Source organism: Euprymna scolopes, chromosome 45 (genome assembly GCF_053919585.1).
Source record: "Euprymna scolopes isolate OS-2025 chromosome 45, ASM5391958v1, whole genome shotgun sequence".
Taxonomy (NCBI): Eukaryota; Metazoa; Mollusca; class Cephalopoda; order Sepiida; family Sepiolidae; genus Euprymna; species Euprymna scolopes.
In genome coordinates this window covers 947,501-965,000 of record NC_136526.1, presented here as the reverse complement: position 1 = coordinate 965,000, position 17,500 = coordinate 947,501, and the positions used below count along the sequence as shown (strand labels likewise).

The 17,500-nt window shown below is 33.6% G+C and overlaps 1 protein-coding gene across 1 annotated transcript in view; it reads left to right on the top strand.

Moving 5' to 3' along the window:
- LOC145269111 (transient-receptor-potential-like protein) overlaps positions 1-17,500 on the top strand; it is a 161,463-nt gene that overhangs the window by 57,878 nt on the left and 86,085 nt on the right. Inside the window, exon 3 of the mRNA XM_080124703.1 lies at positions 4,244-5,236. Coding sequence (XP_079980829.1) covers positions 4,304-5,236 — 933 coding nt within the window. The 5' untranslated portion in view covers positions 4,244-4,303. The remainder of the gene's footprint in view (positions 1-4,243; positions 5,237-17,500) is intronic.

Here is a 17,500-nt window from a genome sequence, read left to right as displayed (position 1 = left end):
TGATAAATACTTTTGCAGTTTTAACAAAATAGCTACAATAATATCAGAGCGTCTCCATTTACACTGACCATCTACAGCAAGCAAACTATAATATATTGTATATGAATTAGTACTCTGTGGAATTTCCACAGGCTCTGCTAATTTATAAATAATTTCTTATTTAAATAAATATTTGAATATTTTTACTTACTGGCGAGAAGTGATTCTTCGAAATATGCATGTCTATAGAAAACTTAATTTTGTGCACGTAAACATATTTAAATACATACTTCAATAATACATTATAAATAGCAACCGTCTTATAAATAACCATACATGTGCCACGAACTTCAGTGCTGACATGTTTACGATCCTTAGTAAGTCGCACTCTCCCTATCACTTGTTGAAAATTTTAGAGACTCTTTTTATTAAGTCTTTGAGACCTTCTCTTTGCAAGCAAAAAGAAAATCTTCTTGGACTTAATTTAGTCTCTATGTAATTCCTCCCCGCCCCGTTTATTTCTGTTCTTTTTTTTCCTACCCCTGTCATATTCATGACTTTTTAGTTTGTTTTAAATCGTATTTCCCTCTATTTAGCTTTGATAAGTGAAGAACGACACCTGGTATGCTAACCTTTATTTTCATTTTTTATTTTTTAAATTCATTATACTTTTTGGTCTGTATTTAGCCGTTATAAAATTCTGTACCCACCGGAAATTTATCAAATATATATATATATATATATATATATATATATATATATATATATATATATATATATATATATATATATATATATATATATAAGCGAGATAAGACACTGATAGAATTCAGATGAAAAATCCTGATAGATATTACTTGAAGTAACAATTTCAAGGTGATTCTAGCCAAAAAGGAAACGCTCAATATTTAAGAATAAAGAAATATATAAGTTTGGTGGTTAAATTTTAAATTCTGAAAAAAAACAAAAAAAAACAACAACATCTAGACACATATTTGAATTAAGAATTTATTGTTTGACAAAAGGAATATATAGAAGGGGTTATGTTAATTTCCATAATCCATTGATTTTCAATAATGGCTCATATCATGCGGTTAGCAAAATGTTCAGCTGTGAATAGACACTTATTTTGCTTTTCAGCACAAATATTGAAAATAGTTTTTTGAGTGGTTGTTGATAATTATATGGAGATAATTATAGGAAATTAATTCATATATATATATATATATATATATATATATATATATATATATATATATATATATATACATATATATATATACATATATTGAAATGTAGCGTTCGATTTTATATATATATATATATATATATATATATATTTATAAACAATCGACCGCTGAATTCCAATTAGTATTTATTCATAATATATACACACATGCATATATAAACGCATACATATATCCATACATGTGCTGACATACATACACACACATACATACATACATACATACATACATACATACATACATACACGCATATTCACACATACATACATATGTGATACTATAAAGTGGCCCTGGGATGGATTTGAGCCACTAAGTGCCGAGAGGTGGGAATAGACAAAGGAAGAGGAAATAGCTTAGAATAAACAAAGAAATCGGAAATATCCTACAATCAACAATAGATGGGAAATAGCTTAGAATAAACAAAGAAATCGGAAATATCTTACAATCGACAATAGTTAGGAAATAGCTTAGAATAAACAAAGAATCGGAAATATCCTACAATCAACAATAGATAGGAAATATCAAACAATAACAATAGGAACCTACTGATAAAAAAGGGAAGGGCAGCTTCCGGTAGCCAAGGTGGGGTGAGCGACATGAGAGACCAAGACAGAGGAGACAGGCAATTGAGATCTAGATGCGCTAGAGGACGGTTGGGAGTTGATAACGACTACTGTTTAACAGTTATAGAGTTGAATGTGAAATAGAGTCGTGGACAATTTTAGAGTTGACCATGAAACAGAGATAGACGAATGTAACATCAATAGAAGAGAAGACACACACACACACACACACACACACACACACACACACACACACACACACACACACACACACAAGTCCAACAGTCAATTTATATGTGAACATTGGCGTTTGTGTTTTTCCTTTCTTTGTTCATATTTCTATTTTGTGAACCGCGTGTGTTCTCATTGACAGCCGCCAACGGGAAAAGATCCGGCCATAAGAGGAATAGAGGAATAGTCGAACAGAAATCCGCAGTACACGACGTTGGGAGTCGGCGATATGTCGTGGGGCGCACGTCGGATTACACATACACACATATATACATACGCACATACACACATACATATATATATATATATACGCACATACATACACAGATACACACATACACACATGCATATATGCAGACACATACATACATACATACATATACGCAGGTTCATACATATATACATATATGCAGATACATACATATATGCAGATACATAATAATACATATATGTAGATACATACACACATGCATATACGCAAACACATACATGCATACATATACGCAGATACATGCACACATATACGCAGATACATACATACATACATATAATGATTGCAGATCAGTTATTAAATGCTTCCAGCCTGTCAGGCCTACACGCGTCACAACTTTTCCATCGCCACAGAACTTTTTTTAATTCCTATATATATATATATATATATATATATATATATATATATATATATATATATATATATATATGTATATATATATATATATATATATATATATATATATATAATGATTTTCCACAGCCGAACCAACGTCGCAGCCCACAAGAAAGCCAACAAACCGGAAGTCCAAGACTCGAGTTTCGCCCTCATTTGGGCTAATTATTTAGACATATCTTCGCTCAGGATTTGAAACCTGAACCTCTTGCATGCGAGGCGAGCACTCTACCAACTGAGCAAAGTGCTCGCCTAGCATGCAAGAGGTTCGGGTTTCAAATCCTGAGCGCGTATATATCTAAATAATGAGCCCAAATGAGGGCGAAACTCGAGTCTTGGACTTCTTGTTTGTTGGCTTTCTTGGCTCTTGTGGCCTGCGACATTGGTTCGGCTGTGGAAAATCATTATATATATATTCTCTCACACTTTTTGAATATATATATATATATATATATATATATATATATATATATATATATATATATATATATATATAAACAATCGTTCAGCTTTATATTATATATATATATATAAACCTTACGAATCCTATAGTGGATGAAACGCCGAATATTCAGTGTAGCTTAATCGCCATATATATTTTATAAATTACTAAAATAATAAATAAATAAAAATGTTATATACGTCCAAATTAAAAAGGGCGACTTTCTAAGTAAATAAAAAAAATGAGCTCCGAGGCGGCGCCAATATTAACCGTATGTATCGCTTAAAAAATAATAACAATAACAATAACAATATATATATATATATATATATATATATATATATATATATATATATATATATATATATATATATATATATATAGTGTGTGTGTATATGTATATATATATATATATATATATATATATAATGTGTGTGTATGTATATATATATATATATATACATATACACACACATTATATATATATATACATATACACACACATTATATATATATATAATGTGTGTGTGTATATGTATATATATATAATGTGTGTGTGTATATGTATATATATATATCTATATATCTATAAAAGCGAACGTGTCTGTCGTCTGTCTGTGTGTCTGTGTGTCTGTCTGTCTGTGTACATTTCCCTACGCAATAACTCTGTCAATTTTTAGTCTATAGACTCGAAATTTGAAATACCGGGTACTGAGATTTGGGAACATCGATGTGACGGGTGTCAGCCAGAAATTTGCCTGTTAAGGGGTCAAATTTCAACGATTTGACCTTTAAGAACTCTTCCAAACTCCTCCGACAATTTTGGGTCTAGACACTTGAAATTTTAGATATAGGTTCCTTGAACCTGGATCTAACTTAATAAAGTGATTTGAGCCCGAAACTATAAATTTTAAGGGGTCATAATAGGGGTCAAAGTTTTAAAAAATTAACCATTTTTTTTGTTTTTTTGCTTTTTTTGCACAGCATACACCTCCAAACACCCGAGCAACGCCGGGCACCCCTGCTAGTATATATATATATATATAAACAATCGAACACTAATGAGTATTTATTTATTCTTAATGGTAATGCATTATGTTTCTTTTCGTTGCAGATTTTGTTAGCTGAAACAGAAAGAAACTAAAAAGAATAAGGGTAAAATAATAGTTTCGACATGCCGTACCTTAATAAGAAAAGCAGCACGCGATGCGGGCCCCCGGGTCGCGGTAGTGGCGTGCTTATTCCTTTGGAGCCCCTGAAAGAAGGTAACAGGATCGATCCGCAAGAACGTTTCTTCTTGGACGCAGCCGAGAAAGGCGACAAGCACACAATGATCCGTTGCTTGCAAGGGCCGAACCCAGTCAACGTCAACTGTACCAACATGTTGGGTCGGTCAGCAATTCAAATTGCAGTGGACAACGAGAACACCGAGATCGTTGAGCTGCTCCTGAAGCAGGATGGTGTGAAGATAGGCGACGCGGTCCTGTACGCAATCCGTGAAGGAGTCTACAAGATTGTGGAGATGCTGATAGATCATCCGAGTGTCACAAGAGGGATGCTGGGTTCTGATTGGTCGAAAACAAAGCACGGGAACGAGGAAAGTTCGGACTATTCTCCCGATATATCCCCCGTGATACTTGCTGCTCACTGTAACCAATTCGAGATTCTTCAGCTGCTCTTGTTGCGAGGAGCGACCATCGAAAGACCCCATGAGCTGTCGTGTTCGTGCAAGAAGTGCCAGGAACAAGTGCACGAAGACAGTCTCAGACATTCGCTTCTACGAATCCACACGTACAAAGCCTTAGCGAGTCCGGCGTGGATATCTCTAACGAGTCCGGATCCAATTTTATCTGCATTCAAATTATCTTGGGATCTGGCTAAAAAGGGGCTGAAAGAGAACGAATTCAAAGACCTGTACTTTGATTTGTCGATGCAGTGTAAGCGATTCGCATGCGATTTGCTCGATCAATGTCGCAGCAGTGAAGAGGTTATTGCTGTGCTGAATAAAGACGGGTCCTCATCAGATGACGAAGAGGAGCCAAATACAAGCGGAGAGAAACTGACGCTAGCCAGATTAAAATTGGCTCTTAAATATGAACAGAAACAGGTAAGTCATTATTTCTTGCAAATTCATTTATAATTTTTGCTTTATTTGGACTACTGTTTTCATCGCAACGTGTCGGCCGATGTAACCTCCAAACTTCTTCAGATTTATCTGGTCGAACTCGGGAATCATTGTGTTTTTCTTGCAAATTAATGACATTTTTGTATTATGTGGATTATTCGGATTATTGTCCTTATATTAGGTGTTATTTTCACAACGTTTCGGCTCCAAACTTCCGCGGATGTGTCTGGTCGAACTCGGGAATCATTGTGTATTTCTTGCAAACTAATTTACATTTTTGCATCATCTGGACTTTTCGGACTACCGTCCTCATCTTAGGTGTTATACTCACAACGTTTCGGCCGATGTAACTTCCGAACATCTTCAGATGTATCCGGTCGAATTCGGGAATCTTTGTATATTGCTTGCGGAGAGCAACTGACGCTAGCGAGATTAAAATTGGCTTTTAAATAAGAACAGAAACAGGTAAATCATTATTTCTTGCAAATTCATTTATAATTTTTGTGTTCTTCAGACTACAGTTCTCATCTAGAGTGTTATTTTTCACAACGTTTCGGCCGATACAACCTCTGACCTTCGTCAGGTATATCTTGTCGAACTCAGGAATCATTGTATCAGGTCATCGGATAAGTTTTGTCCGAATTTATGAATAAAGAAAAGAAGTGACCGAATGTGACATTTTATTAAATATTTAAACATTAATATACTTTCCCTGGTTATCTATGACTTCCTTCCATCTACACATTATATCTATCTATCTATCTATCCATCTATTAACAAATTTATTAATTCCATCACTGTAAAATCTTTTTGGATTTGATTCAAAGAACTCACAAATGTCAGATTCAACATCTTTCTGCGTTACAAAAGTTGTTCCTTCCAAATGATTTTGTAAGCTATGAAACAAATGGTAGTCTGAAGGAGCAAGGTCAGGAGAATAGGGTGGATGAGGAATTTTCTCCCAACCAAGTTTTTCGATCTTTTGTGAGGCGATTCTTGCTGTGTGGGCTTGTGCATTGTCCTGATGAAATATCACCTCTTTTCGATTCACTCGAGCAGGTTTTTTTCTCTCAAAACTTAGTTCGAACGCTCTAATTGCTGACACTAGATTTGAGCATTAATTGTTGCATTAGGTGGTAACAATTCAAAGTAGAATATTTCTAGCCGGTTCGGCTGCTGAGTTTCCATTCTTGAACTCATAAAGCATTCTATGCCTCTAATGATTCTTAGGCTCCTCCATGTTAGTAGGGTTGTAATCCAGCAAATTTAAATTTCATCGTTCTGTAAAAAAAAATGTAATCAGTTAAAATGCATCTAAACATTAAAATGAATTTTGTGGTTGTTTGTCGTTTTTATACATGCATCTTCTATTGAGATGTTAGTTAAGTTAGGCCTATTAGATATCCAGGCTAAATAGAGCAGACACAAAGGAACAGGTAAAACAGAGGTCAAATAGGCCTTTGTCCGATAAGTGCATGCTCATTGGCTGATAGGAAGGACGCGGTGGATACTAGAAAGCTGATTGGCTAACTAAAATATCAATAGAAGATGCGTATATAAAAACGACAAATAACCACAAAATTCGCTCATAAGCCTGAAGAGTCCTAGAGTGGATGAAACGCGGAATATTCAGTGTAGCTTAATCGCCATATACATTTTATAACTTACTATCTCAGGTCATCGCATAAGTATGAATAAAGAAAAGACGTGACCGAATGTGACATTTTATTAAAGATTTAATAATTAATATACTTTCCCTTTATATATATATTATTCCTTATAGGAATTTTTTATTTTTGAGATGAGCATTGTATGTTAATTTTATTGGTAGTACCACCTGACGAAGGCCAGAGGAAGTTGGCCGAAACGTTGTGCACCAATAAAAAAAAGATAAGATGAGACTAATAGTCCGAAATAAAATAAAATTAACATACTTTCCCTTATTATCTATGATTTCCTTCCATCTATTAACAAACTTATTAATTCCATCACTGTAAAATCTTTTTGGCTTTGATTCGAAGAACTCACAAATGTCAGTTTCAACGTCTTTCTGCGTTACAAAAGATGTTCCTTCCAAATGATTTTGTAAGCTACCAAACAAATGGCAGTCTGAAAGAGCAAGGTTAGGAGAATAGAGTGGATGTGGAATTTTCTCCCAATCAAGTTCTTCGACCTTTTGTGATGTAATTCTTGCTGTGATGGATCGTACATTATCCTGAAGAAACATCACCCTTTTTCGATTCACTAGAGCAGGGTTTTTATCCCCTTAAATTTGGTTCAAACGTTCTAATTGCTGACAGTAGATTTGAGCATTAATTGTTGTATTAATTGTTGCATTAATTGTTGCATTAATTTTTGCATTAGGAGGTAACGATTCAAAGTGGATTATTCCTTGGCAATCCCACCATATTCAAAGAAAACCCTTATTCTCATGAAGTTCTCTTTTCGGCTGTGGCTGCGGTCTTTCCCCAAGCCATTGTCTACGATGCTTAATGTTTCGATAAAAGATCCATTTTTCGTCACAAGTCCAAGTTGTTGAAGATTCCAATGAACAGTTGTATGGTTTGAACTCTGTTTTATTGCAAATTCCTCAACTGATAAAGCAGGCTTTTCTTCAAGAGCTGCTCCAAGAAATTTATCACAAACTCAACTGGACGTCCGATTCGATGTTCATCTTCAATGATGAAATCTCCACTTCTGAATTTCACAAACCATCTTCTGCAAGTTCTTTCATTCACACATTCCTTTCCATAAACTGATTGAATATTTCTAGCCGCTTCGGCTGCCGAGTTTTCTTTCTTGAACTCATAAAGCATTCTATGAATCAGATGATTCTTAGGCTCCTCCATGTTAGTAGGATTGTAATCCAGAAAATTTAAATTTCATTGTTCTGTAAAAAAAAATGTAATCAGTTGAAATGCATCTAAACATAAAAATGTAAAGAATTACACAATATTTTAAAAGTTTAGTTCAATTTAAAAACGAAGGTAAAATGCGGACAGAACTTAAGGGATGACATGATATATTGAAGCGTATTTCGAAATCGATCTTTCGTCATCAAAGAACCAAAACTCGTTAACTCGTTTGTATAAAAATATAAGCGTTATTTTTGGTCGTTGTTACTATACCACTATCAGCCGGTCACTGAGGTGTGACCGACGGACGTGTTATCGTAAATGTCTTAAAGCGGTCTCGGGAAGATATGAAGATGGCAGTCATTAGGGCCTGTAAGAAGAAAATCATACCTGAGATGTTGGATGTGCTGTGTGGTTCCTTCTTCTCTCAGGAAACGTCTTGACCTCTTCACCCTTGGTGGCGTTCTGACTGGAATTTTCTTTCTTCATTTTGCGGACCGTTACGTTGTTTCAATGAAGGTATTTATGTCAGACATTTATGGCAGACACAAGAAAAATGACACGCGACACAATTGTAATTTTTTTTTTTTTACACAGTGATCACCACTTATCAAGGCCCGGAAGCCACTCAGAGATAAGGGTTATTGCAAGTGCATTAAGTTAGTGTGGAGATTTGACGAAGTGTCTACCTAAGGGGGCGGTTCATTAGGAATTTCTTAACGTTGGATTTGAACACATCCAAGTTGTAGTCCGGTGGGAAGCAGGCAGACGGAACAGAGTTCCACAGGCGTGCAGTTCTAAGAAAGAAGCTTTTTTCATGGAATCCACGTTTTGATTTAGGCACAGATATAGAGTGGGGGAAATTTTTCATAGTCGATTGAGTTAGACGGGTGTTTTTCGTGAAAAATTGGCGAGGAGGGACCACAGATTGGAGCTCAGACGAGCACCTGCCATGGAAATAACGATAAAACAAGGATAGGATCGCAACGTCTCTTCTGTGGGAGAGAGGTTGCAGAGTAGAGAAAAGGGCTCCCCCACTAAGCCACGAAGTCTATTTTGTACTCTATCAAGGCAGGATATATAAAGTATAACTAACTATTTTATTTTACAAAATATATATTACAAAAACTTTAACAGTTAAAAACTGAAAAATGGGCTTTTCAAAGCTAACCTAATTAATATTACGGAGAGACAGAATATGCGTCTTCACTTCATGGTGGTCGTGCAGGAAAGAGACAGAAAGATAGCAAGGGAATTATGGGAAGGCGTTTCTTTGTATCTCTACGCACATGGCCAAATAACAACCCGGCCATGCCGCAGAGTTTGTTAGAAACAGTGGCACAAAGAAAAAGTGCCACATTACCGTGTCATAAAAAATTTTGCGCTTAGCTGGAGAACGAGGCAAAACGAAATAGGGAAGTTAGGTGATCACAGCCACGTTCGTCGTTGTTCACTCCTCGGCTTACTGACGCATCTGTTTCGTTACCCGACAGTATGTTTGATTATCTGTGACTTATTCTGGTTGCAGGGTGCACCTCTTGACAGGTACACGTGTCAAATAGCTGACCCTTTCTCTTATTGTAGGATCTGAGAGTTGTTGACACTATCGTTCGGTGCATTGCCACCGGATGCGTGCCTCAGCATTTGATGCGTTTGTCCCCGGCTGCATTTGTGCACCTCAACGCTACAATATTTCTTGAAAATTAATTTACATTTTTGTAAATTTACGTTTACTGTTCCCATCTTGAGTGTTATTCTCACAACGTTTCGTCCGATGTAACTGTGATATATTTTTTTTTCAATTTTGACCCATTTTTTACCCCTTAAAACCATTTTAACCAGCTAAAGACTCATAGAAGAACGTCCGTAAAAACTAAATTATTTGAGGCCCCTAGCACCATTCTGCGATTTTAATCCCAGAGAAGATAGAGTTTGAAAATATGAAGACAGACAGACAGACAGACAGACAGACAAATAGTCTTTTATCTAGTAGACTATATATTAAATTATTAAATAAAGAGTAAAAAAAAAAATCGTGATTAAGTAAAGAGTAAAATCGAAACCAACAGCAAAACAATATATTTAAAAGCTGGTGACGTTACCACTGTAAAATAAACTAAGATGAATGTACAAAACGTAAAACAGTTTTTCAATTTTTACCCATTTTTGACCCCTTAAAAACTATTTTAACCGGATAAAGACCCATAGAAGAACGTCCATAAAACATCAAATTATTTGAGGCCCTAGCACCGCTCTGCAACTTTACTTTCAGAGGAGATAGAGTTTTAAAATATGGAGACGGACAGACGTACAGCCTGTTATATATTAGACTAGCGGGAGAGGGCGGGCCTAGCTTTGCCCGGTCGTAAAATACGCTTAAATATGATATTTTAATTCATTTTCTTTTTTTTTTTTTTTTTTTTTACACAGTGATCACCACTTATCAAGGCCCGGAAGCCACTCAGGGATAAGGGTTATTGCAAGTACATCACGTTAGTGAGGAGATTTTATGAAGTGTTTAATTAGGGGGGGGCGGTTCATTAGGAATTTGTTAACATTAGACTTGAAGACATCCAAGTTGTAGTCCGGAGGGAAGCAGGCAGACGGAACAGAGTTCCACAGGCGTGCAGTTCTAAGAAAGAAGCTTTGCTCATGAAATCCGCGTTTTGATTTAGGCACAGATATAGAGTGGGGGATTTGTCCAGATTTCGTATATATTATTATAGAGTTGTGGTTTCAAAGGTAATAAATAAATAAATAAAAATCTATTCGGGTGCCATCAGCTAGATTCGAAACCAAAAGCAAAACTGTAACATGTTAAGCTGGAGACGTTTCTACCGTACTAACTTGACACGCATATGAAGTCATTAAAAATAAAAAATAAAAAAAACTAAGATAAATGTTCAAAACGTATAAGGATTTTTTCAATTTTTACTTTTTTTTGACTCCTTAAAAACTAAAGACACCATCATAGCCCTTCCAAAATTATATACCACTTCATAGTGCTGCTGTAGTCTCGGTTGCATCTGTCAAAATGTCCCTACATAGATAATAGACATCTTACACACCGATAAAATAGAATTACCACGCATCCACACTATACCCCCACTTTTACCCTAAAACACACACACCACACCCATTCAAGACTATGATAAAGACCCTATACACTTTTCTATATTACACTATATAATAATCCCTCCTCTATCTAGAATTCGATAAAACTACCCCCAACATCATATATAATCTTAATTGATCTATTTCGTTCCTAATGAATCACACGCTAGACGCCACATCCCCACTATGTTGCTTAGCATCTTCTTTACTCTTCTGATGAGAAGCATTAGGTTTCGAAATGCTTTGGCATAAAGAGTTCCCTCTATCCCCCAATTAATTGTTTGTATTCCCTTATTGAATAAATGAACCAATCTATATTTACCAATATATAGTTTTTGTGAATTCATTTCCCATTCCTTTTGTTCTCCTATATAAGCTCCAATGATACTTGTTGAGTTTTATATAAGTCTCCTCTTATAGAATTGAGATCACTCTTTTCTTCTAATGTACTAAGCTATATATATATATATATATATATATATATATATATATATATATATATATATATATATATATATATATATATATTGAATAAATGACAAAAGACTATATTCCAAAGTTCGTGATGTTGACCATCATAATTTATTCCCTTAATTTAATTGACATTTACAATTCTTGTAAATGTCAACTAAATTAAAGGAATAAATTATAAGATGGTCAACATCATGAACTTTGGAATATAGTCTTTTGTCATTTATTCACTATATTGCTCTGTAATTACATTCAGCTTCTTAAATAAAGATAGGTATATAAGAAAATATATTTCCACACACACACACACACACACACACACACACACACACACACACACACACACACACATATATATATATATAGTAATTTATAAAATATATATGGCGATTTAGCTACACTGAAGATTCGGCGTTTCATCCACTCTAGGATTCCTCAGGCTTAAGCCTGATGAATCCTAGAGTGGATGAAACGCCGAATATTCAGCCTGATGAATCCTAGAGTGGATGAAACGCCGAATATTCAGTGTAGCTTAATCGCCATATATATTTTATAAATTACTAACCAGCTCTACCTACGTATTGAGCACTTTGGAAGTAAATACTTAAAGTTTACGCATAAATCTATACTTTCGTATATTAATTTTATGTGAGTAAATGAAGTAGTTATATATATATATATCTATATCTATATCTATATATATATATATATATATATATATATATATATATATATATATATAGAGAGAGAGAGAGAGAGAGAGAGAGAGAGAGAGAGAGACGGAGAGAAAGACAGAGAGCGAGATAGAGAGAGGGAACAGAGAAAGATAAAGAGAGAGGGAACAGAGAGAGAGAGAGAGAGAGAGAGAGAGAGAGAGAGAGAGAGAGAGGGGGGGCATAGGTAGACAGTATTCAGCCATGAAAGAATAACCGTTCTATTTCGGTAGCAATAAATTGTGCAGCTATCTGCTGGTGACAACACAAAACGCTTTGTTGTCACATTTCACGTCGAACAATGGCGGCTACGGGTACGGCAGCCTCTTTATTTCTTCCAAAGCTGAAACAAAAATCTAAAAAAAAAAAAGAAACTTCTCTAAAGCTCTCTCATGAGACTTGAAGTGCCTCCACATACCGCAATCAGTAGCAGACTCGCCTTTTAGAACACCGAATTCCTCTATCAAAAAAACAATGGGCGCCGATAAGTACCTTGCATATAGCTTTTCCCCCTTTTTTTTTTTTAATATTTTTTTTTTACTTTTCAAAGAACTGTTGTGATTGATTCTGTGTGTTTTCTTCCCCATCATCATCATCGCTTGCATTGATTAAACACAATACGAACAACGGTTTCAACAATTTGCTAAAATCTCCCAATGACGAGATTGGGTTACAAACATCTCAAGTGAGTTTGAATTGCAACGCGGACAGAAGTACTGCATTTAAGCAAACTTCTTCGTTTGCTATTAACACTTTTGTTTAGACACGAGGGAAGAAAAAAAACAAAAAAAACCCAAAAACATCATTTAGAGATGAGAGAAAAAAATTTTTTCATTATTGCTTATTTATTTATAATCTTCTATTATAATACTAACCTGAGCGCCCGGCATTGCCCGGGGGTTTGGAGGTGTGTGTTGAGCAAAAAAAACAAAAAAATAAATAAAAAATAAAATAAAAAAGTGGTAGTAGGAAGGCAGGCTCGAACCCGTACCGCGAAGAAGGATAAGAACGTGAAAAAAACAAAAAACAAAAACAAAAAAAAACAAAAACAAAACAAAACGTGACGTCTTTGCATTTGCGTCCATCGCCAAACCGGAAGTGGCGGAGGTTTAAATTAAAGCTAGTCAATCGAAAAGAGAGGATGACTTTCGAAAATATCGGCGAGAAAAGCGACCCATCCCTGTAGAAAAGTGTCAAGTTGAGAGTGAAGCTATTAATGTTTTTAGCCAATTTTTTTCGATATTTATCATCCGAAGGGTCAAGCTTCAAAACGACACCGATCTCGTGAAAATCCCTTACCTCTGACAAAAGTTTTATACATACATACATACATACATACATACATACATATATACATACATTTAAACAGACAGGTGAGATTTATAGATAAACTTCTATCATAACATAAAACTCGAATCTTCTTGCTTGTGCGTTGAAACTGTCGATCCGCTTCCGCTTCACAAGTTCCGGTTTAAGATTTCCGGTTTCAAATTTTCAGCGCATACGTAAATAAATAAAAACAAATCTATAGAAGCTTTTCTTTTTAAGGACAATTAATGGGATGGTCTTCTTTTTTATTTTATTTATTTTGAAATATATTCATATATTTTATTTTTCTACACTTCTTACAATATAAAAAAACTGTGGCGATTGATTTTGTGCGTGTATGAATGTAAAGAATCTTGCCCCCTCTTTATTTTTTTATTTTCGTCTTTTTTTTCAATTTTTTCATCGGATTATAATCGATTCGACACTCGTCTAACAGATTATCAGAAATAATGAAAAATAAAAGTCAATATTTAAGTATTTGTAGGGGTGCTCAGTTTCTAATGCAACGTTCTAGTAAATCGATCACCAATTTTAGAACCACTCGAAATTTGGAATATAAACTTTTCTGTCCTAACATCGAGCTGCATAAATTGAAGGATTGGTATAAATAAAAAGTGGAATATAATTGAATAAACGTATTTTCCATATATCATTGGCTATACCTCCTTCTCCTCCTTCTTCTTATCCTCCTCCTCCTCTACCATCCTTCCTTTTCCATTCCCCTTTTCCCCGTGCATGCTCATACTTTCACTACACCGATGAAGACTGAAGGATCGGTCGAAAATTATGTACTTATAAAAAAAAGTTTTAAAATTTTTTTTCGTAATATTATTTTGTATTCCTGCACGTCACCAATTGAAAACGAATAAAGAAAAGTTATAAGCTTTTATACTTTTCGTATTCTTTTTTATACATTTCCATTCATATATATATATATATATATATATATATATATATATATATATATATATATATATATATATATATATATATAGTAAGTTATAAAATATATATGGCGATTAAGCTACACGTTTCATCCACTCTAGGACTCTTCAGGCTTATATGCGAATTTTGTGGATGAAACGCGGAATATTCAGTGTAGTTTAATCCCCATATATATTTTATAACTTACTAACTAGCTCTACCTACGTATTGAGCACTTTTGAAGTAAATACGTTTACGCATAAATTTATACTTTCGTATATTAATTTTATGTGAGTAAATTAAGTAGTTTATATATATATATATATATATATATATATGATTTTTTTTCAATTACATTTCACCGTTTATTCATACTAATTCTTAATTAAAGAAGCACTAATGATTACAGACCATATAATAAACAAATGACAAAAGTCTATATTCCAAATTTCATAATGTTGACAATCTTACAATTTATTCCTTTAATTTCGTTGACATTTACAATTCTTTACAACTGTTTCGTAGCGCAAAATCATTCATTTAATTATTATATCAATCAATGAATCTATTCTGCCCTTAACTCATCAGAATAAACAGCAACTATCAATCCATTAAAAAGAAATAAAATGCATGATTACAAAATTCGAAAATTGGAAGAGAAGTTGCAATTGCCTTTTTTTTTTCTTTTATTACGCCAATATTTGAAATTTCAAGACTTGGAAATTCAAAATGGCGAAATAAAAGATAAAATAAGATTATTTCCACAGAAAGATATCACCCATCCAATATGTTTGCAGAAATCTTAAGGTGCCAGATCAAGACTGTACGGTGGGTGAGACAGCACCATCCAACCAAATTGTGTCACATATTTCGTGGTCATCAAACTTGTTTGTGGCCTGGCATTGTTGTGTTGCAAACTGGATGTTTCTCTTTGCTCTGCCCTTACACAGACGATCCGAGCCTTCCAGTGTACATTACCGAATCATGGAAGCCCTACTCATTCGCCTAAACAAACCGACTATCAATCAGGCTTAATATGAAGAGGAGCGCACACTTAAGTGCTTTTAGCGATTTTAAACGATTTTAATTTATTTTTCAATAAATTCACCAAACGCAATTTTTAAATTTATCACTCGCCTGAAGACGACTCATGGAAGTCGAAATCGTTCGCGACTATGGCAAATTTCTTTTTACACTCGAACAGAACGTTCGAACATTGGTTCACCAAATGGATAAAACGGGTGGCAAGAGAAACATATATATATATATATATATATATATATATATATATATATATATATATATATATATATATATATATATATAGTAATTTATAAAATATATATGGCGATTAAGCTACACTGAATATTCTGCGTTTCATCCAACTACGAATCCTATAGTTGGATGAAACGCAGAATATTCAGTGTAGCTTAATCGCCATATATATTTTATAAATTACTAACTAGCTCTACCTACGTATTGAGCACTTTTGAAGTAAATACTTAAAGTTTACGCATAATTCTATACTTTCGTATAGTAAATTTATGTGAATAAATGAAATAGTTATATATATATATATATATATATATATATATATATATATATATATATATATATATATATATATATATACGTAGTATTTTTGTTGCTGATTTTTTTAAACGATATTGAGGTTAGCGTCTTCACCTATAAGATCGGATGTATCTTTTAGAAAATTTCCCATTTTTTTTATTTTGGACGTAAACAAATAATATTTATTTATTTATTTATGTTTAAAACAGTAATCTACGTACATGCATATTCCGGGGTCCTACCCCTCTTCAGCGTAGCTTGACTGTTATTAGGACTCAAACCCTTATTAAGTCCAGCGTCTTATCCATTACGCTATTATGCCATAGACGACAAATAAATAAATAATATATATATATATATACATATATATATATATATATATATATATATATATATATATATATATATATATATGTATATGTGTGTGCGTGTGTGTTTCTGTATTTAATAATTTTAATAATTATTTAATAATTATTATAGTAAATGATAATATATATATAAATATATATATTTACCAAGTAAGACATGTTATAGGGAAATAACTCATGAATTTTACGAGGTTATTAAGACTGCCCAATAAAAGAGCAATATATATATATATATATATATATATATATATATATATATATATATATATATATATATATATACGAGCAAACAGTTAATAAAACATGTTAAAAACACTTTGAAATGAGTTAAAAACATATTTAATCTGAAAAGGACACACTAGATAAGTGGATAGTCCTTAATCCGCAGAGTTTCGAAGAAATACTTTCCTTCTCATCAGAGGGTAGGAATTAGCAAAATGCAGGATCGGATTTTGCATACAAAAGTATTTGATGAAACTGCAAGTAAGTCAAAGGTCTTACTTTATAACAAAAAGTGAAGCAGAGGGATATGGCGAAGAAAAACGCGATTACACACGAATTCACGTGTAATCAAACAATAAATTTTAACGGGTCATAATAAAGTTTTAAAAAATTGATCGTTTTTTTTCTTTGCTCAGCATACACCTCAAAACAACCGGGCAACGCCGGGCTGAAATGCTAGTATATATATATATATATATATATATATATATATATATATATATATATATATATATATATATATATGACGAATCTTACAGGTAAGGAAGACATTTTTTATAATAGGAATAAGCTAGCCAAATTAATTTAGAATAGGAAACTAGATCTAAGATCTGTCACATTTTTTTGTTCTTGTGATCAGGGGAAGTGATGTTTGATCAGCACTGCTGGGAGCCATAA